Source organism: Ceratina calcarata, unplaced genomic scaffold (genome assembly GCF_001652005.2).
Source record: "Ceratina calcarata isolate Rehan_Ccalc_2016 unplaced genomic scaffold, ASM165200v1 scaffold569.2, whole genome shotgun sequence".
Classification (NCBI taxonomy): Eukaryota; Metazoa; Arthropoda; class Insecta; order Hymenoptera; family Apidae; genus Ceratina; species Ceratina calcarata.
This window is the reverse complement of record NW_017176894.1, coordinates 644,752-670,628: the sequence shown is the minus strand read 5'-3', so window position 1 is coordinate 670,628 and position 25,877 is coordinate 644,752. Positions and strand designations below refer to the sequence as shown.

The following is a 25,877-nucleotide window of genomic DNA, read 5'->3' as shown; positions in this document are numbered from 1 at the left end:
GAACGGGTCTCGAAATGGCATCACGGAACCGAGTCTCGAGTATTTTTGTGCAAAATAAAACATTTATCTTGTAAACATAGAGATGGACATATGACTGTGTGCGAGCATTCGTTATATTTTGTGCACGCTGAATTTTCGATACGATTTAAGACCGTGTTTAAAGATAACAGCGGTGGCTTTGGCCGACTACCGGTTTAATACTGTAGCTTATCGTTTGGTACATCGCACTTTTCAATTGTTTGCTACCGAAGATGGTGGGACTGTAAGCGCCGCGATATGATAAACGCAAGTGTCGCGCGGTGTTTTGACTTGCCCGAATACTTGGGAAACACGATATCTCGCGCTTGTTTATTTTAAGAACCGCGATCCCCGCACGCGCCACCTAACCGAGAAAATCCATCGTTCCCTCTTCTAATCGGAAGCCCGACTAGACGCTGGACAAATCGGTAGCTCGGGTTTGGATTAATTTGATAATTTTCGCATTTCGTGCAAAGATTTCTCTTGAAGGGATGCCGTCTTTCTCTCTCCGTGGCTCTGTTTCCGACGATGAGTGTCGCATGCGAGAAAGGCTGCATCGCCGAGGAGAGGCACGCGTATATTTAGACGGGCTGCAGACACAAAACGACTTACCACCACCACTGGTGTGTTTCTTCGCTCCTCTCTTTCCCTTGCCTTTTTGCGAGCTTCCTCACGTTTTTTCCGCGTTTTATTTCTCATCGCTGCAACGAGCCGAGAACTCCCTCCTTTCGTTAATTAATAGAAAAATTGGATCTGTAGAACGCGAAACGTACAATTCGAGTCGACGAATGTTTTATTTTGCATAAAAATCTGCGCGCTATCGATTAACGATCAATCAGACACGTTTTCGATTTTGTTCAACAGCGTATCGAACGATGTCCGTAATAAAGCAGCCAATGACCTCGGAAAATGCGGGTAGGAGGTGGTGGGATTTCTTTAATAGTTTCCAGCGCGTTAGGCGTTGTCTAACCAGCGCTGCACTTATCGTATATCCGTTCGCGATATTAGATGCGCGTTTACCGTAAAGTTAAAACTCGAGAACTAATGAACTGTAAAGGAATGTACTGAAAATAATTCTGCACAGAGTTTTTCGACTCGAGCTTAGATCCTTTTTATATTTAACGTCGGTATGCGGAGTAGATAATCTAGAGTAAATAGAAATTGCGCAACCGGCGATGAAAGTGAGATTCGTTCACGGTCCTCTAACCGTTCATTAAGACGCGTGCATAATGCTATCTGATTGATGATTGAATCATAGCAACCGGACAGGGCACGGCAGGATACACAAAATAGCCTGTCCGCTTGCATTACCTGTCGAACGCTATTTAGGTGTGGTTTTGCGCCTGACGCATTCCACCGCGACCGATCGGTTTTGTCGTTAACGCTTTCGGTGTTTCGCGTCGGCTATTAACTATTAAGAGGATCCTGTTTCCTGAGTCAACTCACCCGGAGTCGAATTAATCTCGAGGCAAACGGCACCGAGGCGATGTAATTGTTATTTCATACGTTTTGGCATCGCCGAATAGCAGGTATAACGATGTATTAAATAATTTCATATTAATAGTATCCTGGTCGAAATAGACTTTAAGGAGACACGATGAAGTAATTGCTATTTCCTGCATTTTGGCATTACCGAATAACGAGAGAGCAATTAACGTAACGAACGAATTTGGAACAAACAGTTGGAACGCGGATCGAAATCATTGCTATTTCGTACGAGAGCTAGGTTGCGCGCGTTCCCCTACTGGCAACACGTTGTTGTGACATATGATGACACGTTATGACGGTGCATATCGCGAGGTCCATCAACGATCCGCGTCATTCATCCTAGCTAATAGCTGGCGAATGACACTAATTTTAATTCGCACGCGACCGCTCGCCGCTCTTTTATTGGATGCCCCGACCAATAGAACCGCTGACTTGCAACATTATTCCACCAGCTGTCTCAATTCGCTAAATCAAGTGACCACGTATGCATTCAGTTGCCTGTTTTCTTAACCCATTCATGGCGAGCTGTAAAAATAAACCACAACGTCAGACGGTTTTATTGGTTTGCCCCCAACGAGGCACAAGCCTAGATCCCAATTACGTCTATAAAGATAAACAAATTACATATTACACGTCGACGACGATTTCCTTACGGTTTTTGCAAACCACTTTAAATCAGATGCATTCGTTGAGCACGTTTGATATTGTGTGTAGATAGTGGAATTCGTTAATTCCGTCTAAGTGAAATTGACTCTGTACCGAGGGAGAGCGTCGTTTGTCGGTCGGAGAAATTGCGGACGGCGCGGCGGCGTCTGTCTCTCGTTCGAGAGAGAATTGTCATCCGGGATACGTGACGGCGAACCGATATTCACGGACAGTTACGTCTCGAGCCAGTCTCATTGTAACCAAATCAAACAATGTAAACCCGTGGGCCTTAATTCCGTCTGGGTTACTGACGATCATTCATTATGTAGGCGACCGTCTCTCATACTTCGCCTCGGAGAAATTGCTAGCGCCGTCCGTGTAATTTACATGTCGTACGGAAAATGATACACGCCTTAGGTTCAAGGAATTTCACCGAAGTTGGTATCGATATCTAAATAAAATCAATGCGAGTCTTATGATAAATGCATAGAACAGTTTCAGTGACTAATTATTCGTTGTAAATGGTCGTTATTGACTCTGCGCGTCAGGCGGAATCGAATTCGACGAATGAATAATCCCCGTGCAAACATCGACCAATTATCAGTCTGTCTCAAGGCCTTTACCTTTCTCCCGGGGCTCAGGCCTGGATTCGGTGAATGAACGAGCGAGAGAGAAAGAGATTGCGAAACGCATGCGGCGGATGGGCGTGAAAAATAGGCCTCGTTTACTTAAGTAGTTTAACACGCAGGCCACTATCCGAGGTTGCGGCTTCCTTCTTCCTTCTTCCTCGCTCGGGTAATCCGGTTTAATGCACCATCGTTTTATATTACGCGAGCCTCCGCGCGTTTCACTCTGACAGCCAAAACATTGTTGGCAAAACGGAACGCGGCTAGCGATAAATCACGTCGTGACTGTGACTCGATCGAATTTCTCGGTTTGCTTCTGAAATCGGAACGGTCTCGGTTTCGGTGCTAGGGTGTCGAGCTGCTCTGGTCCACGGTTAACCCTTCGAACACGGTTTCACGGTACCAAAATTACGTCACGACACACGTTCCGAGTTAGGACGATAAATTAGGAAAACGTGCTAGATTTTACAGGGTTGAAATCACTTTTCCAATTGGATATGTTACGAGACGGATGAGATCTGTCAGTAAACCGGCACCTGCGAAGTTCTTTCAATTTCCTGGAAGGCTCGTGCTTCTAGCATTACGAACGTACACTCACGAGGGATCGATGGCGTGCGGTTTATTTACGCCAGTAACCAGACCGTTACATTATTACTCGATTGTGACGCGTTTTGTCCGTCGCGAAACTTTATTGTTAAAACGTGACGCCTCGTGGATTTCTCAAACCTGTCTAGACTTTTTACGAAAGTCGTGAATAAATAGGCGCCGATCCACGGTTGCATAATTTTACGTGATCGGAATTGTTCTCCCCATTCGCTGTTCCAACGATTACACGGACGCTGCCACTCTTTAATAGTGTCGCCTCGGTGGATCGTCCTATTAGATCTCCAGAACAATTATGCCCACGGTGCTTCGACATTCTATTTTGAAGAAATCGTGGAATCGTGGTTCGAATTTCTTTGCGCAGGTAGCTAGAGGCATCGGTATGAGAGTCACGTCAATTCCTTTCGAATGCCCATACTAGAGGCGAAATCGTCCCGTGTATCGTTCGTTTTCTTTTCGTACTTACTCGTTTACACGCCGAAGAACGTAGAACGTTTTTATCCATTCCGTTAGCAAGTTTACCGGTCGTACGATCCGGGATTCGGAAAAAAGTCAGCTCTCGGCCTTTCGTTTCTCTGCGCCGTGTTTCTGTAACAAGTCACCGCTGGAGGAAAAAAGACGAGCTACACCGTCGTCGCGTCGCGTCGGTACCGTCGAGAACGAGAGTTCCATGGAAGGAGGCGGGCGAGCAAAGTATCGAAAGCAAGACGAGTAGTCTCTCCCGATGCGATTCGATCGTGTGAACCAGCCACGCTCGATTCCCTTCTTTTCGTTCTTCCTTTCTCTCAGCCCCTTTTACTCCGACGCCACTTTTTTCCACGCGCCTGTCTTTATCCTTTTTGTCCCCTGAATTTCTCTATCGAACGCTCCGGTTGCACTCAGTCTTCCGCGTTTCAGAAAGTGCAACGTCCTTCGATAGTATCGAATCATCCATTTGAAACCGAACCTCTCAGCCTTCAACTATAAAATAAAATTACGTCGAAAAACCGATGGGTACTAGAAGAGCGATAAAACGCGTGCGACCTATTTTTGTAGGCAAAGGATTCCCGTGCGCTCTCCTGCGCTGCGGTACCGTGACATTTGCCGTTCTCCGGTTGTTTTTATTCGTAGGTGCACGTAACGTACGTGCCTGGCGGGTCTTAAACCGACGGCCACGAGCCAAGGTGAAAATGCACCGGCATGCGAACTCCGAGTCGAAAGTTTATATCGTCGACGTTAAGTGGGTGTATTACGTGAGCCGAATATGGCCGTCGCTGATGATTTACGGAGATGAATTCCCGTTTGATGGAATCCGAACGTACGTTGACTTCTACTACCGCGACTCGTAACTTGTAAAGTAACAGTGCACAGTGTCATTTGCAAACTGCACCCGCGTTATCAGTTTACAAATTTGCATTCGCGTACACATTGAATGAATTCTTTCATCTTCTATACTAGACGCGTAGAATCGATCAACGGTAGCGAGCTAAGGAAGTCAGCCTATGCAACAGTCGGTTTCTAGGAACGAGATTCGAGTCCGGGATAATTTAGAACGGTTCAATTTACGCGTGAAGGGATGAAAAGAATCGCGAGACCTCGGCTCAGGCAAAAAATCAGATTTTTTCCTTCGGAAGGGTATCAGGCATAAATCACGCGAGAGCTCGTGAATAAAGTCCGGCGCGTAACCGGTTTCACACGGGTCACGAGAATCTAGAAAAAAGGGATCCCGGCGATGATTCCCTTCGAGCCGGTCTAATACCTACGCGCGGCGGATTAATGATCGAGGAACATCGGTAAATTGTAATCGCGGAATCGCGAGCGACAGATTCCACGGTGGCCCCCGTGAGAAACCAGACTTAAGGAGCACGTGGGAACTGGGAACGCCGGCAGGCGCCAACCGACTCATCACCCCGTTAAGCGCCGTGCACGTCGATAAACAATTCCGAACCGAACGTTCTTGCCACCTGACATCTTTAACAGATCAGGGATAAAGCGTAGGCAGCAAGTTTTATTTCTGGCGTCGAAAATAGAAATCTAATTTAATGGAAAAATTGGATGTGTAGAAAATATGAGGAATTCAATGATACAGATAGCAACGTATATTTTTATTTTTGAAATATAAAGGAAATCTCAATCTATAATTCATTTTTTAAATGCAATTATGAAAACAATTGGCGTCGGTGGAAGAATGATGTGACGTTGTTAAATTCCTCGGTACGGCCTGGATGATCAAAGCCGCGTTATCGGAAGTTGGCGAATCTCGATGAAACGCGCTGCGATGCCTCGGATTGGCCGCCGGTTATCTTTCATCTGCGACGAGATCGTCAGAACTCGTGCGCAAACAGGCTTCCTCAGAACCTTGAGAGCGAAGCCTGCGGTGATGCGCTTTCCCGTAGAATTCTGCGTAACTTGGTTAATCTGTGACCGAGACTCCGCCACGGATCGCCTGGAATTTGTTCATCGATCCTTCTTGCAACAACAAAAATACACGCTGCCCCTCCTCGGTATCGAGATTGCTTGAATAATACGAAGCAAATACCTAATGAAAAATTGAAACATTCTAAAGGAACCACAAATAAAGAACTATAATCTCCCCGGAATGGCTCGAATAATTTGAAGCGGATTAAGGAAAACTGAAATATTTAAAAAAAAAACACAAATAAAAAAATATAACAGTTGTCCCGTTGTATCAATTAACCGATGGACAAATAAAAACTGAGATGGTTATCCTTGGACAAAATTTCCTGCCTCCGATTCTTGGTAAGGAATCAATCGTCGTTGCAGTGGAATTGGATGAGCGTTCCTCAGACTCCGAATGTATTATTCATCCGCGGCGTTGAACCTAGCAGGAAAATTACTGCTATCGCTGAATGATTTCTTGTTAGATCACGGGCGTGGTATTTCCTACCGTGAAACGAATCCAGAGTAATTTTCCCCGATGCGCGTGTGACGCTCCGGGCGCCTGGAAAAAAATCCCCTGTCGAAGAAATCCACGTTGTCACGTGAGCTGTCGATTAATTGAGGCAATTAACACCTCTTTCCTTTTTTGTACGCTTCTTAAGAATTGTTGCTTCTGTTCGATTTCTGAGCCTGCAAATAGAATCAGTATAGGTATAGAATAGCTTCTAAATAGAACTAAAGATCGTAGTTTAATTTTTCTCGAAAGATATTCGAAGTGGGGTGAATTTCTGCGAATTCCTAGCGGTGACTCAAGGCACCGTTTTTAGCCAAGCTATCGGCATCCCCATCGAGGCACGGCGGACCGTGTATATGGAACGGGCAAAGGCACACAGAGGGCTGACTGACACGGGGTTCCGAAGGGGGTAGGAAAACCGAGTGAATCGGTCAGTTTTCTTGGCTCGAGAATTGACACGTGCCAGCGGTGCGCTTGACAGTAGTACGAATGAGCCACTCGCCGACAGCGGATCACCCGCTAGACAGATTTGATTTAAGCTTAGGCCTTAAGCCCTGGCAGTCTTCCAACCGTGTTAACTCAATACAATCGGAAGAAACGAGACGACTTCTCGTTTCAGATTCCAATTCAAACCCGATCTGTCCGATCCCGACGTTCGTACACCGATTTTTATTAAAGCTTCGAGTCAACGGTTCACGCCCGACTATTTATCTCGCAATCGTTCCTAAACGTGGTTAAAAACGAAGCGCGAATGCAATGTTAACGTGTGTTATCAAACGTAGACGAGCGCAAGGAACGGGAATTCGTTTGGCGCCGGAAATGTAAAAGTTGTAAGCCGACCTGCCGTGTTATCTGCGACACTCGCAGACTGGCGACGCGAAAAACGATAAGCTCGACTGTCCTCGTGCATCCCGTAAGAACATTTAGCAGGATCAGTCCAGCGATAAATATAATTATCATAATCTCTTCTCCCTTAAATAGATCGCTCAAAGTGACTGTAGTTTTTTGAGGAAATCGCCGAGTCTCATCTCTGTATGTTGTTTGTATGACTCAGTACATTCGTCAATTGTGTTTCGAACTGAAGGCGCGAGCAGAGGTATGGTTATCAACTGTAGCCGATGAGACGCGATGGTGGGATCGGCCGAAAGGCTTGGCCAATACAAATGCATTGCATTACGCGTGCACTGACTTGAACCGCGGCGCGGCGGCCGCAAGGTCGGCATTTCTGACGCGCGACATGACATCACGTAGGCGTGCACCGTGGAATATATCGTCTCCTCGCGTATAATATAGTAGGTACCGATGCGCTCGTGCAATTGTTGCGCGTTTCTCAACCCCTTCTTCTCGTTTCATTCGTATCGTGCGATCCACATCCGCTTTAGTGAATATCTTTTGTTACTGTATCAAATTCATATTTGCAATGCTGCTTTCTTAAATTCGACGTCAAATTACTGACATTGATAAAGTGAATAGTTTCCCGAAACACGTTGTATTTGTTTTGGAAATTATTGAAATGAGAAAAATGATTCTGTACGTTATGGGGCAAGACAGACGTTTCGTCCCGAGTCTTATCGTGATTGATTTGTCGTCGTAACGACGCGTCGCGCCGTTAGAGAAGATTTCGATTGCGCGCGGATGAGAGCAACAAGGCGTACGGAGATGCAAATCGAGATTCAACGTCTCCAAAGTCTGATTGACGTTGCCGGTTCGCCTCGTGGCACGATCTCGATCCTTTTCGAATATTAATCGTACGCTCTCGCGATTCGCGGCTCGGCTCGGTTCGATCGATTACTCAATACACCGTACCCGTACAGTTCGCTCCGATAAAGCCTGATTTACAGCGATTCTCTAGTCACGGACGATACGCTTCCCGCTGATCCGAAACTTGATTTACATCCGCCGGTACGGCTACAATTTGAATATGAAAAAATCCGAACAGAGACTGGAATTGGTATATACGATACGCCGGACAGATACGAGGGATCAGTGTAAATCAAACTTAACCCCTGCATCCTATCACTCGCCTCTTCCTTTTGCCGGATAGTAACGACTCTATTTATACTTTGATGTTAGAATCTCAGATCCGTCGTCCTGTCGGTTTTTTAATAAAGACGCTACCTGAGACTCTCAGATCGTAGATCAGATTAAGTGGAAACGGGGGAGCAATTTTGACTCTGAGAAAAATGTGTTCATTGGATTAAATGGAAATGGAGGAAAAATGCTAAAAGCGTATCTTGCGCAATTGGCGATAATAATCGGCGCGCGAGAAATTAACGGATGGCTCGCATGTGTCCGAAAATACATACGACGCAGCGGAGATAACGTCAGAAGAGTAATCACGCCGATAACCCCGCGCTCGTTTGTTTCCATCAATTTCATGCGGAGGGGTCACCGGTTGCATGCCGCTCGTATTCCTCTTGACTCACTCGATTCTATACACACAATATCGTTGGTATTTTTACTGACCGACCTCACGCCGCAATTCTTCATCACCGTTCCTTTAATGAACGCGTTCTCGCGCTGTCTGCTCGGCTTTAATTAAAGACGTCTCGAAATTTATTGAGGGGGAAAAAAGCGTACAATGTCAATTAAGGAGTTCCATTATAAATATGAATCATACAGTGAAAAATTCTGTCTCTTATTCCTACCTTTGGTTTCTTCAGTTTCGATCGTATTTGAAGAAACGGTGAGACGCCCCGTATCTTCTGCCTCAGTGATTTCTCTATTTCTCGCATCTCGCATTGCGTGAATGAATGACCAAGCGACGTGCCTATCAATTTTTCCTCATATGCCGCGTTAACCTTTTCTGTCCCTCGGTCGATTCAGATTCACTCGTGAATAAATACGAAGTTGCTAGAGACGTTTAAGTAATGCGGGCAACATTGTAAGCGTAAATGGGATCTTTAGTTGACGTATATACAATGTTCCACGTACAGAATTACGTGCTAACGACTTAATAGTATTAACTTAATGAAATTACCGTCCCGTCGATGTACACATTACCGAGAACCGGGTCAAAAATGCTCGAACGATTACAGTTAAGATTCCACGGTTCTAGATATTCGCTCGACTCGCGTCGCTTTATCGGTTATCATCGGTCGTTGGAAATAGTTTCACGGCGCAGCGACGAGAATTCCGTCGACCGGTTTCCTTCTTTTACGGTGTTCCGTCCAAAGCGAATTCCGCGGACGACATACGTTAACGTCTGGCGAGTATTCCAGAACAAAGTGTCGGCGCCTAGGAGCCAACCCCGGGCATTTATCCGTTCGGTACCACAAAACGTGTCTCCGGGCGCGTGCATTATATGAAAGGTACGATATACATAGCACGTACGACAACGTAGTAGGGGTAGTGCAGTGGCCCGTGCCTCCTGAAATACACGGACAACCGATTCTCTGGCACTCGGCTCCATTCTGAGTGCTGCACCACAACTCTCTCCCCCGACGTTCCTCCGCACCCTCCTGCCTCTCTTTCGGCCCCTCTTCAAACGCCTCCTCGCGTTGCTCTCTTCACGACTTTCTTTTCTCTTCGAGAACGCTTCGCATGATTCTCTCGTCTGAGTAACTTCAAAATTTTCTTCGCAATTAAAACGTTCGATAAAACGATCGTACGATAGAGAATGTTCACGGATTCGATTTTCTAATGACAAAGAATGATTTCGTATCGAGGCGCTCTGGAAAAACAGTCGTAATCTTCTTTTCTCTCCTCGTTCGAACGTCGAGGCCGAGTTTTGGCGAAACGCGAGAGACCCGTGACAAATGGTCCCGTCGGTTTCTTACCGCATCGTCGTATTCTTTACGAGGCTGTTTCTGTTCGTGGGTTACGTGGCCCCTTACATTTGGCACGCGTTATTCACGCGCACGATACACGCCATGGCGCCTTATACATACGTCGTATCGTGTAAATTCTTACGAGATCTTGCTCTCTGTTTCAATAATAATCTCGTTTTATCAAATGGATTTTCTACAATCGGAGAGCTGCCACGATATGCTCGCTGATAGCGAAAATTTATCAATTATTCTTTCCCGGAAGAGTTTATTCTGGCCAGGCTAAAAATATCGTTCGACGACGAGTTCGGTATACTGAAAAAGTTAGTGGCAGTTCGCTAATGCATGCCGTGCTAAAAATTGTAAATTTATTATCAATTATTGTTTGACGGAAGAATTTATTCTGGTAAGGATAAAAATATCGTTCGACGTCGGGTTAAAGTCGGAGCGTAGCCGGCGAACGATTCATTCCTTGTACGTTCAGGTTCCCGCGAATCTCATCGTGAATTCCAGGAACACGGTGTTCCGGCAACTATTCTGAGCGTCTAGGATAACGCGTGGCGCTTGCACGCGGGTTCGATGAACCGCGATGAATCCTCACCTCGGGAAAAATACAAAAGGATAGACCACTGTTAATCCTAAAATATCCCGTCCGCCCGATGGAGGATCGGACACGCATACTCTCCGCGCGGTTTCTTTGCGAAAACCTCGTTAAAACCCCGACTATTTTACACGCAACGAAACCACGTTCCAAATTCTGAACATAAAACGTTCAACCCTCGACTTTATTTCCGCTGATACTCAATAAACTGAACGAGTATATTGGTCAGGTTTGACCGGGGAAGTTGCAGAAAACTTGGCAGCCACGGTCTCATTTTTTTCACAGTTCATTTCACGTTCAGACCGAATCAAATGTCGATGCATAATTGAAAAAATTATTCAGTGTTTCTCGTTACATTTTAATGCGCACGGTTTCACTAGTTGCGCAAAACGTGCGAGTAAAAGTATTCCTTCTTTACTTTTCTTCGTAGTACGATTTAAGATAAGAGAATATTTATTACAAGTTTAACTGTGATACCGGAAACAGATCACATTATTCTTGTTCGCGTCTTTTTACTTGGTTTCGCTGTATTGAATAGATCGTTTCAATGAAGTGAAATAGTGTATGCACGTTATGATAGGAAACGAACTTTCCTCCTATTTGGATAGTTGCGGGAATCTGGATTAACTACATCATTGTTAAAATAAAAACCAGTGACGAGTACAAAAAGGCAGTAGGTTGAGGTGGAGGATAAGCTTTCCGTTTTTACGAATTTCGTTCGTTTCGATTCTTTCGTTCATTCTTATTTCGCGATCCACTTGTTTACTCTCCTACCTGGTTGCGATCTTCCTCGAGTCTCGAGTTTCACGTCACCTTTAGCATCGTATACGGTCTCGCGACACGTGACGTGCCGATGCACCGAGTCGCTTTTTATGCACGCGATAGCGCGAGATTTTTACGCGAAATTCTGAACTGGAATAGAATTTTCCGACTTCGCTCACGATTTCGGTTTAAAATGGTGCGACGGGATGCAACTGTGGGACGGTTAACGAATGGTGAGGGTATCGACTGGCATCGATTCGGTTCGACTTTTACTTTATATGGACGCGAGTAAGTACGCACGCAACGTGCGTCTGTAAAACTCGATGACGACGTCGGGACGATGACGACGACGATGGACGATCGCGTTAAAAGGCGCTACCGCGCGATACTTGGCGTAGTTGGTGAATGGCCCCTTGATCCAGATTTTTGTAGGGTGATTTTTGCACACTCAGGGCCAACTATATATAGCAACTCGGCATTGCATTGCCAGTTGCCTTCTCGGCCACGCTGTACCACCGAACGCAGTTGCCTATGCCTCATCTTCGTCTCTAGGTCCTTTTCCCCTTCTCATCGATCAAGTAACAATCATTTTAATTTAAAAACAGCTGGTTCTCTTCGCGTTTCTGCATTCGCTCTCTGTTGAATCTGTGTCCAGTTGCAAGCATATTTTACTTGGCTCTTCCGTGGAATAAATCGAATGCAGAGATTCGCGAAAAAGGAACAACAGTTTTTTGTTATCAGCGGCTATTGGTAGTTCGTTCCACTCGAGTTGCGTTCGCGCGGTTCCAAGAGTCGTTTCTTCTACGTCTGTGGAGCGACAGTAACATAATTCATCGCTCGCCCCCTGTAAAATCGCACCATTTGTCATAACTCTTGATGCTTGATTAACATTCCCGTTCTCGCAGCACGGACGATCGACTAGCAATATTCCCGTTGCGCTTCTTCTTGTCCCCTCGGCGTCGCCGGGTGATTAAAGGCGCATCAGTGACACATTTTTGCGCGAGTTTCTCGAGGTGACGCCTCCGTGCGAGTCCTTAACGGTTCCTCGCCGTCTTTGTTCGCGCCGCGACGTCGAAAATTCGCGCCCAAGGTATTTTCGGGTCGTCCAAGCACGTACCGAGGGAACATGGAAGATCGAGTTCCCGCTTTTCCCTTCGCGCGCACCCAAAGAGATTAATTGTACTTGCAAAGCCACCGGCAGATAGGATCACCTACGGCTTTCATCTCCGTGCCGCCTGGTATCGTCGTGTACAATCTTTTTTCTTCCTCTCGGCAAGAGCGGATTTGAAAATCAAGCGAAAGCCGTCATCTTGCCTCGGGATCACGAAGATGATAGTCCTTGATCGAATTAATGCGTTCGTGGAAGTCGCAATTGATTTTTCTACAGCTTTTTAATGTAATCTATTGCTGTAAATATTAATTATCCATCCACGGTTTCCATCGATATGATGAAAAAGTAACGAACGGCTAATTTTAGGCACGTGGGTACTCTTTGATTCGAATCGACGGTCATTAATATTTCATAACGTTGTTCGACGAGGGCAGAAAATTGCTAGATAGTCGAAGACGTAGGTGTCGCGTTTCTTCTCAAAGAGTATTTTCGAAATCCGTGAAAACGTGTACACACGCGTGGGCAGCGATCCTTCTCGTATACTCGCTAGGGCGAGCGCCCCGAACCGATGATACAAACTTGCGAGGGCGTGTCGCCTACGTACATTCGTCCAGACCTTTAGGTGCCTTCCATACCTCGGCTTCTCCCCAATTCCGAATAAAATTCGCTCGATAAAATACCATTACATTTTTTACAACAATTTACATTTTTTAAACAAAATAATACTTTTATGGAGTCAATTTAAAAAATGTGATTCTCATTGAAATCTTTATGTCGTTTAAACGTTGAAATGTATTCTCATCTTGTGACGTTCTATATATTTGCCTTTTCCTCTACATACGTGAAATCGAATAATTTCAGATAAAGTGAAGTCGTTGTTTGTTTAATAATCGAATTGTGAACGCGGTACTCGAGTTTAAATCCTCTGCATATTAATGCACCGATCATGGATCTACATATTCGGTCGTGGCGCACGTAGGTGTCCACCGCCTACGTGAAACCTGTAGACGAGGGAGCAGGTACGAGTCGGCTGCAGATCGCGTCTGAGACACGATGCGTCGATGTCGGAGAAAAGTCGCCTACGTGCGGGACTTCCACCCACTTGCCTATGAGAAAGTAGCCCGGAAGGTGAACGACAGTCGCACCTGATTCCCCAAGTCCATTCAGTTTTTCAACATACAGAGCGAATCAATAAGAATCGGCTAAAATCATTTTAATAAGAGATGCTTGATTCATTCGTTAAACGTGATTACAGAATTCATTGTTATACTTTAGCAGAACGCAAGTAAGAAAATTGTATACATATTTTTTTATGCGTACTCTTTGGTAGATGCGTTTGTTTAAATTTATGTTCGAGACGGGATCGAGAGGGTTAAACTTGGCTTAACATTTGATAGATGGACGCATAAGATCGGAGGGGAGTGCAGGGATAACGAGCGGAGAAAGTAAATGTGGCAGGGAAAATATTGATCATACTTCGGTCCGATTCTCTGTTTATTTTTTAACCTGACCATTCGAAATACAAACGATCCGACCTGCTCCCACGCGAATCCCGCTGAAGCGTAACGTACGATATCCGGTGCTCGTCGCATACATCGACGCCCTCGTTCCAACGCCGAATTTCTTCGCTCTCGTTTTCACTCCGGCTTCCACGAAATCGCACTGAAAATATTTTTAAATGAAAAAGAAGAAATGAATTTCCGATGTGGAAGAAGCGAGACGAGTGATACGGCGAGTCCTCTTTTTATTCTTCCATCCTCGAGCGGAAGCGAGCGAATTTTCATCGCGAAATCGCGTAGGTATTGAAAAGGAACTGAAACCGCAAGAGAAGCTTGGAAGGTATTAGAGAATCGTGGCGATACCTAGGCGGAGCTAAACGCGGGACATTGTAAAGTCAGAACCGGGCAAGTTTATCTGTGGCAAGGTGCGAAAACACTGGGATTAATAGTTGACTACCAACCCTTTGAAAAGAACCTGATGGACGCGCATTCTCACGAACGCGATATTTTTAGCAAGAACGCGAACTGGAGCTTGTATGTATGCACGCCAAAATTCAAAACAAGCTACCCCTCTTGTTTCTTTGCAGAATAGGCTGCGTCTTAAGGATGTATAGGCTATACACTTAAACAATGCTAGCATGTTGAATTTGTTATTATAGATTCCTATTACTATTAAAAAGCTACCTGCAAAATTTTAAATCAATTCATGGATTTTTGAAAAATTATCGTGACTTAAAATCTGCGTGTACACTTATGGTAGTGAACAGTAACTCAATACTGATTTGACGNCAAACCGTTGGACATACGGAAAAATTGTATACAACCTTTCTTGTAGAGGACGACGAGATCTACAATTTCCGTGTAAAAGTTTTTCGCTAGCGTCAATAGTTAATGAGTAATTTGCAAAAAACTGTTTTTTCGTTTTTCGTCCATAACTCTTTAAATATTATTGCTAGCGAAAAGTTTTTATATGGAAATTGTAGATCTCGACGTCCTCTACAAAAAAGGTTCTATGCAATTTTCCCATATCTCCAACGGTTTGGGAGTTATTGAGGGAAAACGAAACATTTTTCCAAAAGTTCGCCGTTTCGATGGTGGAATGGTCGGATTTTGTCAACATCAAAAACTTTTCGTGTAGAACACGTCAATAGCTACAAAAAAACATTTCGCCAGCGTCAGTAATTAATTGGATATTTCCTTCTATACTTTTTACCACGTAGCTATTTATTGTTAGCACTGTTCTTCCGACGTCTGATTTCTTTTTAATTATACGAAATGCGTTTTTCTAAAATACATAAAATTTTGGGATTGACTGTATAGCCAATACATCCTTAATATCTACATTTGACTTTAGTCTGGAGAAAACATGATCAAATTACTAGATAAAGTTATATACTAAAGCACTTCAGTGAACAAGTATTTAATAGTTCGCTTCATTTATAAAAAATGCATTGAATATCCGCGGATAAATCGAGTATAATACATCAGAAATGAAATGCATATTATTATTTTTAAAGGACGAAGGATATTCATTTTGCATATAGCCATTACAAATGTTTGTTTTGTTGATAAGTCTGTAGCCTATTAGAAAGCATGGGTATTCTTATTTTCGATTGATGTTACGGCGAGGACAGGAGGAATCTTTTCCCGAGTATATTTGCCTTAAAGCTAAGGCAATATTTGCGTTATCGAGCGATGCCCCTCCATCGGAGTGGAGGCGAATTTATGGGAGCGCGGATCAAACACGAAGTCGTGGTCGGTACGTAACTGCGGTCGTCTGTTCTGTTTTTGCGGTGCTCGAAACGCGCGACAGTCCGCCGTTGAAAACGTGTCTGTTTTCGTTACGTGTCTCGCGCGATTCTCCGTACAGATTACGTCCCCTGTTTCTCGACGTTCCCAGTCATCGTCGCGAGTATACGCATACCCAACGACGGCTCTTCCCTCAAATTACCGTTTCCACTGCATACCCAAATACACACGCGCACTGCCCCTCAAAATACATGGACACTAAAACGAGTAATAGCATCAACGAATGTTACTTCGCACTGCTTTAGAAAATATATTTGCCCAAGGTTTTATCGAATATCTTGGAAACGACAATAACGAATACGTTCTCATCTCCGTATCCGTGATTTATTTATTGCTCTTATTAGTCTTGACTATTAATTGTTCTTTATTTAATATACCATGAAAAATGATAGGTACAAATATTTTGTAGCTCGAAACGTATACAATTTCGTAGAAGGAACGCGTTTGTGCTTATGCAAATCGCAGCCAATTTACAAACGCGACGCTTTTCCACTCGGCTTAATTTATGCTGATCCATTTATGCAAATGCGTTCTGTAATTCCTTGCCCTTCCCTTCGCATTGTATCCCTAATTTCGTCTTTCTGTACCGTCGTTACGTGTCTCAGCTACGAATTCGTTAGACCTTCAAAAACGGAAGACTAATTTACGGCTTGTAGTTCGAACCGGGATGCAACGATAGGACATAGGCGTTGCATCTCGCTAAACGTTTAATCTATTATTGGATGGTTGAGAATAGGAGAGAGAATCCGCGGCCTGCAACGTGGTCGGTGCTAATTTGGCCCATATACCAACGTTTCATAGACCGTTAACTGCGCGCATCTGACTTATGAACTGTGAAATCTTGCGCTTCATCTCCAAGCCCGTTCCGGCGAAATCGACTTCCTGCCCGAGTTCTTCGAACGCTCGCTCGGTAGACTAATCAGAAAAATTGTCACCCAAAAATTCGAGTCTACGCGTTTCAAAAGAGATTACTTCTAAAAATCTGTGGGCTTCGTTCGAAACATTTGACGCAGGATTATTTTACAATTTTCGCTTCTAATTCGTTCCTCCGGTCGACGATCATCCATCCCCTTGCGTTATAACAACTCGTATCGTTTTATCCGGAAACAAGTGGGTTAAGGGCGGAACCGTAGAACGTGGCACGGTACTGGGACTCGCATATTTGCGATGCGGTGGCGTATCGAGACTTCTGCTCGCTTAGGATCAACTCCGCGGCTTAGAACGACTTAGCACACGCGGTGCAACGACCTCGTGCAACGAGCCTTCGCTGTGTATCTTTCGCCCTCTCCTTCTCTCCTACGTCCAAAGCAAACGGAACGACCGAACCGACGACGAGCCCAAAGAGATCTCCTCTCTCGGTCTCGCGACGTTTGTATCGGGGTTCCGGATGGATTCAAACGTGATTTACACCGGGCTCGTCTAATAACCTCCTCGGCATTTGCGCTCCTCGAACGTGCCAAGCTATTGTCCTCTATTATTAGTACACCGCGGATTTTATTAATTCATACAAAAATGCATAGATATCACGAAGTTTAAATAATTATTTAAATCAGAGATTTGCACTCCAATTATTATGAATTTATGCGTTTAAGACAAGGACGCTTGTCCAAAATCGGAGCCTAAAAATCATGTCAAACGATAGGCCAATTTTAACGAACAGAAGAATGAAGGGGTTGGGTTGAAGAGATGAAAGTTGTTTCTGGGAAGCTGCGATTGGCCGCGTAATACATCGAAAGGATTCTTCTGTTATTTTCGGCACGAGCCGACGTGCTGTTGGGTTTATTTTTACGCGGAAAAAGGGAAAAGACGTCGCGACGCCTCGACAGTCGTTTTTCTCGTTTTGGGTGAAGAAGGTGAGACGGCGTCACCATTAAACGAGGCAGCGGCCTTGCGAGAACGAGCTCTCGAAACCGCGTCTCGCTTTCTTCTTTTACGCACCGTCTCATCGTCGTCTCGGCGATTTTTAAGCCGACTCGTTTCCCTTCTTCGCGCGACGATGATTCAGAGACTGGGCGATTAAACGCGCAGCCAGCCGGGAAGAGACCCCGCTCTCCATTCATTCCGATCTCGCTCTCGTCCGATCTCGAAATACGCGTTAACCGCAAAGATCGAACGAGAGACCTATTTCTTTTGTTGAACGAAACGTTGTACCGATTAGAAACTGCCGTTACGTATCGCTGGTAGCGTATACGTACGTGTAATCGTTCGGCGATTATGTAGAAACAGGATCGTACATATTTGCGTGTAAACCGCTTTCAAATATTTTCGCCTAGTCGTATTTCAAGCCTAAGTCGTGCGTATATCGTTTGGTAAAAAAACGAGAGACGGATAAATTCGCTCGAGTCGATTGAAATGCCTGTTTGTTGTGTTGCAGAATGCACGTTCGGCAAGCAGATACGGGAACTGGGCTCCACCTGGTTCGCGGATTTGGGCCCGCCCTTCGGAGTCATGTACTGCATCAAATGCGAGTGCATTCCGGTACGTATTAAACTGGGTGTGTTCCCCTCTCCTCACGTGTTACGGCCCCTCCTTCCCCGCTTCCCGTGCATGTTCGCGAGCGACCTTTAACCCGCGCGCCGAGGCCGCAAGCCCGCTAGAAACGTTTAGTTCGGAGACGAGATATCTCTGAACACGGTAACGATTTGGTGATTTCATAACCGCGAAGAGATTCCGAAACGATTATTTTCTACGCTATTTTCAAATTGTTTGAATAAAATATCGCCGGTTCTGGACGGACACCTGTTGTTCTATGACTCATTTCAAAGTTTCTTGGACAGCGGTAATTAATCTTCGTCGGGATAAGATGATTGACGCGCATGCATTATTTCATTTGCCACGCGTAACCTTAATCGGTCGTTTCGAGGGTTCGATATAAATTCTCTTGGGTGTCGCAAGAGGATCGTACATGCCGGCCGCGTACGCTTACTCGGAAGGATCACACGCCCCGTAGAATGTGTAAGTCGCGTATACGATCGATATCGATTCTCGGATCGGTTTTTCCGAGAAGGTCGTAGAAATGGCATTGCCCTTTGCCGCGTATCTACACAGACGCGGAGCCACGGGCTAAATCTCCTCGATCTGGGTGACGTACACTCGGACTTGACGCGCTTTCTAATCCCGCATTCCCGCTCTCCGAGACAGACTGGCGACCGTTCGTCGGATCGTCTACCGTGCGCTACTGCACGAGTCCTGGCCTATCGATCACGTATCGTTTTACAGGTACAATGACTCACGCCATCGATACAACGTTTCGTCCGATTCGATTTTAACAGCCTCACGGGCCACAAGCTTTCGATCGACGCAGTAACGCGATATTGTATAGAAACGTTTAAAAAATGAAAATGGGAGAACAATTATTTTGTTACGAGCGTAGTAGAATCTTTTATAACTTCGTTTATTGTCATTTTCTGATCGGACGGTAAAAGACTGTAGATTTGAACGCAGCAGAGAATGATCACATCGGGACAAAAAAAGAAATGACAGAAACGACAATATGCAAATGGATGAATCGTGATCGGTGGAATATCGATTCCAGTTTATTTTGCGTTGTTACGGGCCCCGGAACCGCTCGAATTGTTGCCCGATCGCGTAACAACAGTGATTTGCATTCCGCGCGTACGTGCACGGCGGTGGCGGGGGAGGAAAACACCGCTTTGTTTCGTGTCCCATATATGCGATCGGACGATAACGTTAGACGCAGCGTGCCACGTCCCTTGCACACACGCGTGTCATCGATATTCTTATGCCCTTTCTCCTCGTCCCTCCGCCTCCTCCCTCCCGTGGCTCCCCCCTTCGAGATCAACGTTTCCATACGATGATCGATAACAACTTCCTGACTTGGCGCATTTACATGAAAAAGTCTATGTACAACATACATATGTAATTCTTTACAACCTTGGCTCCTTTGTTTTTTTTCTTTCAACGATTAGACTGCAGATTTTTATGCAAAATAATACAATTCGAAAACGCGGTTTACAGAGAAATTTCTTTGATCGCGTAACGATTGGCATCTGATCTCACAGCGAATTTTTCTATAACTGCACCGAATTAAGTATGTCAATGACAATTTTTCATTTGCGGTTAGTCGGAAACGTGCAACGTACGTGGCGAACTTATTCGAACGCGTACTTTACGACTTAATTAAATAAAAATTGAGAAACATTGTCCGTTTTACTGCCTGTTTTATGGACGAACGGCCGTAACCCGTTGGGTACCGAGCGTACAACACCGTCCAAAAGTTTAGGATCGCGTCACACGTTAAAAATAAAAACTGATGTCGCAATATTTAATGTAAAAAATGATTTGATTCTCAATTGTGGAGTTGATACGGTAGTTTTATTTTGTATAAAAATCTGCAGCCGTTACGTATCAACGAACGTAACGTGGTTGATCGCTAAATCACCGTTTTTCTTATCGACTTTGACCGTTAATAATAGGCTCCGGTACTAATGAGCGCGATCTCGAACGGATAAAAGTGCGACCCGACCCGATTACGCCTCGCGTTTAGTGTTCTCTTCCGGGCTTTCTCGACGAAAGGCGGGCACCCGTTTTCTGCTTCGTTTAACCCGCTCCGAGCTATACAATTCCCTTTTTCTAATCGCCGATCTGTAATTATTTTTATTCGTGAATGCAACTCCGGTGTTTTTTTTTTCTCTTCCGGCTTGCAAGGTTTCATTAAGGGAGGATGGAGGTTGATTTTTATCCAGCGAACAAAAGCGCCGTTCAGCTATGATTCGATTTCGTTCACACCCACTCGCAGAAATAAAAGATGGCTAAGAAGCTGGTTAAGAGGGGCTCTCGATACTTGTCGGCTATTAAAGATACTCATCTCATTATACAAGACCCGCCAACACCTCCCACGCGATACCCTCTGTTCCCTTTTCTTCTTGCATCCTCTTAATTATAATTATATCGTATAAACCATGAGGTTCGCGTGCACCAAAGCAAGCCGAAGAGTCTCGGCATCTCCGATCTCCGGCGTCGTCGAATTCGTTACGATCCAGCGGACACGTCGACCGGTCGATAAATATTCGAGTTTAGGACAGATTCGCAGCGCGCGGTTGTGTCTCGCGCGCGAAAAGCAGATTCTTTCCGGGCGGCGCGGCTAAAGCCGAAAGGATAAGAGATCGCGGAGATCAGTTAGGGTTCCAGTTACATACCGGGCTGGAAATGAACTCGAGGGTTTTATAGAGAAGGACCTTCTGCCAAGCGTGGAGATCATCTCGATTAAAAAGAGTCCCGCTATTTGCGAACCGTGATTCATCCGCCCACGGTTTTCTCTGACCGCGATAGTCATTCATTATTTTGACACTATTGTAGGAATAATGATAGCTCGGACCGGAAGTCGGTGTTAATTTGCGCGTGGGGTCCTCCGCGTGGGCATCCGTCCCAGAAAAAAATCTTGGGAACGAACGTCGAACCTGTTTTCGCACGTGCACGATGGCCTTGGCTTCGGTAAATGAAAATGCCGCACGGGTATCCGATTAAATCTCATAGCTGTAAGCCTTATTGGAAATTAGGTAAACGCGTAAGGTGACACGCGAAACCGTTACGAAGTAAAGGGTACCGCTTAGGAATAAAAGAAATTACAGTGTCTCGCGTGATTCACGCGACGTGTCTGCTCCCAACGAAACCCACCACCTATCAATAGCTTCTCATACACGCTTGAAGAGGGACTGTCATACCATCGAGGGCTATAAATAGAGTTCACGCGCGAGTCCAGGAGCCACTGGTCCAACTCCTCTCTCTTTCTTTCTCTCAAATCTTCCCCTTCCGTTTTAGCATTAGCGCATTTATAGCTCTCTCGGCGAAATCCTTTTCTGCTAATCACTAGACCGCAGGCGCAGAGTAAAACTTCATCCTTTAAAAACAATAATACGTAGCCCACTTGTGATCTTCTGATAAAATCCGCCGACTACTCATCGTTGATAAATTCTAAATAGAAATGTTGACTTCCTCTAGGGAAGATACGATTTAAGCTAGTAAAGAGTACCGATAAGTATTGATAATTTAAAAAAAGGTTTTACGATTGTTGGAGAAAAATCAGTTTTCCTGTTAAATCGATTGGTAACCGATAGCAGATAGCGGACGAGTAACATGAGGACAGTAGCCAGTCAAGGACGGAGTTTACGAAGATTGGCTGAATTAAACTCCATTAAGAGAAGAGTCGGTCTGTCCGGACGATAAATTAATGCACGCGCGACCGAACCACCGTTACTATGATAGAGAGCATTAATCGAACCGCACAGACCGGGAGCTTCGAATCGTTTTACGATTGACCCGAAATTTATTTCCACATTCTTAACCCCATATCGAACCAAGGGTCAACGTATTAATCCAATGTTATTAACCTCGTGCGACTCGTCTCCGATTAATTTTTACATCCCATGGAACTGCCGTCCCCACGGTTTGAATGAAGTTTAGTACCACTCGTAGAGTGTTTTATTTTTTTCGGACACATCTCGAGTCACGCGATCTGCGTGGTTGCGAAATTTTAATAGAGACCTTACCACGTTTAGAAAAGTGTAGCACGAAATGCGCCGTAAAGAACTGTGAGCGAGACGTTTGAAAAGAAACACGATCAGACGTATGGTAGAAAGTGGTTACAAAGCCACAGAATATGAATTTACAAGGCGTACCGTGGTCGGGAATGGTTCATTCATTTTAATTAAAATATCAAAACTGTATTTCCAGCCTGTCAATTTCGATTAACCGTTGTTAGATTTTATTTGGAATACCGGTAGCCGATTGTGCAAAATGTTTTCGCGAGAAACTGTTAGAAAGCGTTGACCGAATGAGACGTTAAACGAGGGGATTTACGCTTGCCGGGGTGTATAGAAAAGGGGTTCGCGAATAATGGCACCATTGACCGTGATAAACGGGTCCTTTGTGATCGGTAACACCTACCAATTATCCGCCGATAGATTTATACGTGCGCGCCGCGCTACAACTGTCGCCAGCGATGCGTAAAGTGGTAATAAACATGCGTGCAGAATCGAGAACATTATGATCGCACTTTGAAACGTCGTCGTGTCACGATAGCTAATGGAAGAACTAGCAGGGACATTGATTATTCGGGAAAGGCGAACGGTGCGTTGATCGACGACGAGCTCGTTTGTTAAAAACGTTTCCTTACATCGCTCAATTAATTCGGTTGCAGGTGCAAAAGAAAAAACGAATCGTGGCGAGGACTCATTGTCGCAACATCAAGAACGAATGCCCGGAGCTGACGTGCAAGGAGCCCGTTCTTCTCCAAGGCAGATGTTGCAAATCCTGCCCAGGTGATACAAGTGAGTGACCACAAGTTTTTTTTTTACACTAGTTGATAGAAGGTATGAGTATTAGAAATATGTACGTAAGTGCATGAAATTGCGCTGATCCGTATGTGGAGCAGTGTCATTGGACACGGCTCGCACCTGTCAGCCAGCGCGCAGAGCGTAGAGGAGAAAATATAGCGTCTCGTCGTTACTTAACGCTACGGTATCTCCAAGATAAGGGAATCGCCGTAATACGATCCCGAAACTTGTGTATCGATCACTGTCTCGAACAAACACGTGTGCTTTTGCCCGACATTCGTGTCAATGTCGATCTCGACTCGCTTTTAATAGAAATAAAATCGTCGGGCTATCTGGCAATTATAATCGAGAATCTTTAAACATCGTTATAATAAGTATCGTCGACGATCTCCTCTTGGCTGCTGATAGTGATCGTCGTGGACATGTAAATGAGAAGAAAGAAGTTAGCATGGCTCGTAAACGTAGAGACGAGATACCGAGAGAGCCTGCAAGCATTAATGAGAGTCAAGTGGCTTGCATAAATCATTTATCAATGATCACCGCCTCTTTTGTCCTCGTCTTTATCGGATTCCGACGACGGAGCTTCTCTTTCTCTTGCGCGTGTCGCTTCTTTCCTCGAGTGTCTCTCTATCGGCTCAATAATCGTATTTGCAATGCCATGTAATTACCGCTATCGACTTGGTACCTTTACTCTTATTATCGCCCCGATGCTCGAATGCTCTTATTAAGAGATTAGCGGATCAACGTGTGTTCTGCGCGCATGCATGCTCCTCCTCATCTTCCTTTTTCTTCAGAGAGAGAGAGAGAGAGAGAGAGAGAGAGATCGCACCGACAGCTTCTTTTTCTCTTCACGTTTTTTTCCATCGCAATCTACACTGTTGTCAGCGAGTTTGCATTTTTTTTGCTCTTTTTGGCGAAGTATCGCGAAGCACACGGCGCTCGAACCTATTCTTAGACGTGACGAAATGGAACAGTTCAACCCTTTCGCTTTTGCGCCGATCCGCGTCAAATCGACTCGCTCGATGTCCGTTATTTCGTTCGACGATTTTTCTCCGATGTGCAAGTTTCACTGGAACAGGCCGAATTCTTCCTATGTCGCTGTTAATCACGGATAGAATGCGGATGGAATAAGTGAAACCATCGGGGCACCGTTTCTGTTCTATTATAAATAACAAATGACGTCTTAACATGAACATAGTAAATCTTTTTGCATAATTATCGATTCGATGCGTTTATAAAAAAGTTGTAAGTGATAAAAGAAACGTATCTATCGTAAACGTGTAGTTGCGCATAAAAGTCTACAGGCTAATTCTAATTGCGAGAAGTAAAAGTACTTGGAGCGGATAGAGCGATCGAGAAATCGTTTGATAAATTATGTTAATATTTGTTTTCGACGCGCAAGGAGAGTCTTAGCAATAAACGATGTAGTTTCTCGGATAAATTATACTTTTGATTAGCAATCTATTACTATAATAGCAGGATATTACCATAAACGTCGCATTTAGCTGATTATGAGGTAATCGATATCGGACGTGTACCAAAGAAATCGGTGTCGCATATAAAGCGACTGAAGGATTTAAAAAATGTCAGCCGTTAAATGGGTACGTGTCGGGAATCCCGTGTTCCGTTCTCAATTGGAAAATTACGTATTGCTACCTTTCGCGAACCTTTTTTTAACGCGTGCTGACGAAGCAAGAAGTACGTACAGTCGTCGTCGGTTATTCGATATACGTACAATCGTTGAGATCTGGTTGATTAGTTTGTTATTGAAATAATCTGCGCTGTTTTTAAAGCTCATCGGAGTAAATATTTTTCTTGAATATTAACCACGCTTTTACTATTCCACGAGCGGGTGACAAATCGCCATGGACAAATAAATGGTTTAAATTAATGATTCATTGCGTAGCCGCGATTACGGCGTTTTAACGCGGTAGCGTGGATTCATAATTGCGACACGCGCATAATTGCGGTGGGACGGTGGAGAAGAAAAAAAAATAAAAAAAATAAACGGTGGTCGTCGCGTCGGGAAGCCTCGGCAAAGAAATCTCCGACTGGTCAGGAATGGAAATAGAAAGCGCGCGCGCGGACAATGACAGCCGACTAATAAATGCGTGCTCGCTAATTGATTCTAAGTAACCAATAAATTGCGCTGCCCACATTGTACGAGCGGTCACGGTATTGCTGATTCTTTCCATTTTCCTCTCGAGGTCCGTCGACGCGAAATTCACCGCGCTTTCCCTCGATCGAAAATGTTTATTGAACGTTCCTCGGAGCCGGTCGTAAATTAAAATGTGCAGTTTAATAACAAGTCAGACGGGAATGTCGTCGGCACGATAAATCGTCATTTTTAGACGCCGCGCATCTCGAAAGTTTCGCCGAAGTATCGATTCGATATCTGATACGGTATCAACCGGGAACAGACGAGGACGTTTCTTATTTACCTTTTTAAGTTGCAACGCTATTTTTGCTATCGTCAACGAGCGAAATCTCGGGGGAATTAACAATTAACAGTATATCGACGACTGAAGACAAGACGATATCGCTTGTTTACCTTAAACATACTTAACGCATTCGATTTAATTTTCTATCTGTACTTTTTTTCCAAAGGCTGCATTTAGTTGTGTTACGTATCGCGTGATTATCCCGTGGGAGACTGAGCCGAAGCGAGTGAAAAAAAGAGCAGAAAAGGGTCAATGATAAAGGAACTGCAGAGACGGTTGGCGAGGTAGAGAAAGAGGAGAAGCGGATGGTCGGGCAGAG

At 44.8% G+C, this 25,877-nt stretch overlaps 1 protein-coding gene and 1 long non-coding RNA gene across 3 annotated transcripts in view; one reads left to right on the top strand and one right to left on the bottom strand.

Moving 5' to 3' along the window:
* Nucleotides 1-25,877, top strand: part of sog (chordin short gastrulation) — a 58,750-nt gene that overhangs the window by 21,844 nt on the left and 11,029 nt on the right. For both annotated transcript variants that reach the window (XM_018032129.2, XM_018032130.2), the window contains 2 exons: nucleotides 18,197-18,300; nucleotides 22,982-23,111. In XM_018032129.2, the coding sequence (XP_017887618.1) occupies nucleotides 18,197-18,300; nucleotides 22,982-23,111 (234 nt within the window). The remainder of the gene's footprint in view (nucleotides 1-18,196; nucleotides 18,301-22,981; nucleotides 23,112-25,877) is intronic.
* On the bottom strand, nucleotides 5,490-9,065 carry LOC113464866 (uncharacterized). The gene is made up of 3 exons (XR_003389722.1): nucleotides 8,922-9,065; nucleotides 6,268-6,449; nucleotides 5,490-6,201 (listed from the first exon to the last, which is right to left on the bottom strand). It is a non-coding gene; the product is annotated as an uncharacterized LOC113464866 (long non-coding RNA).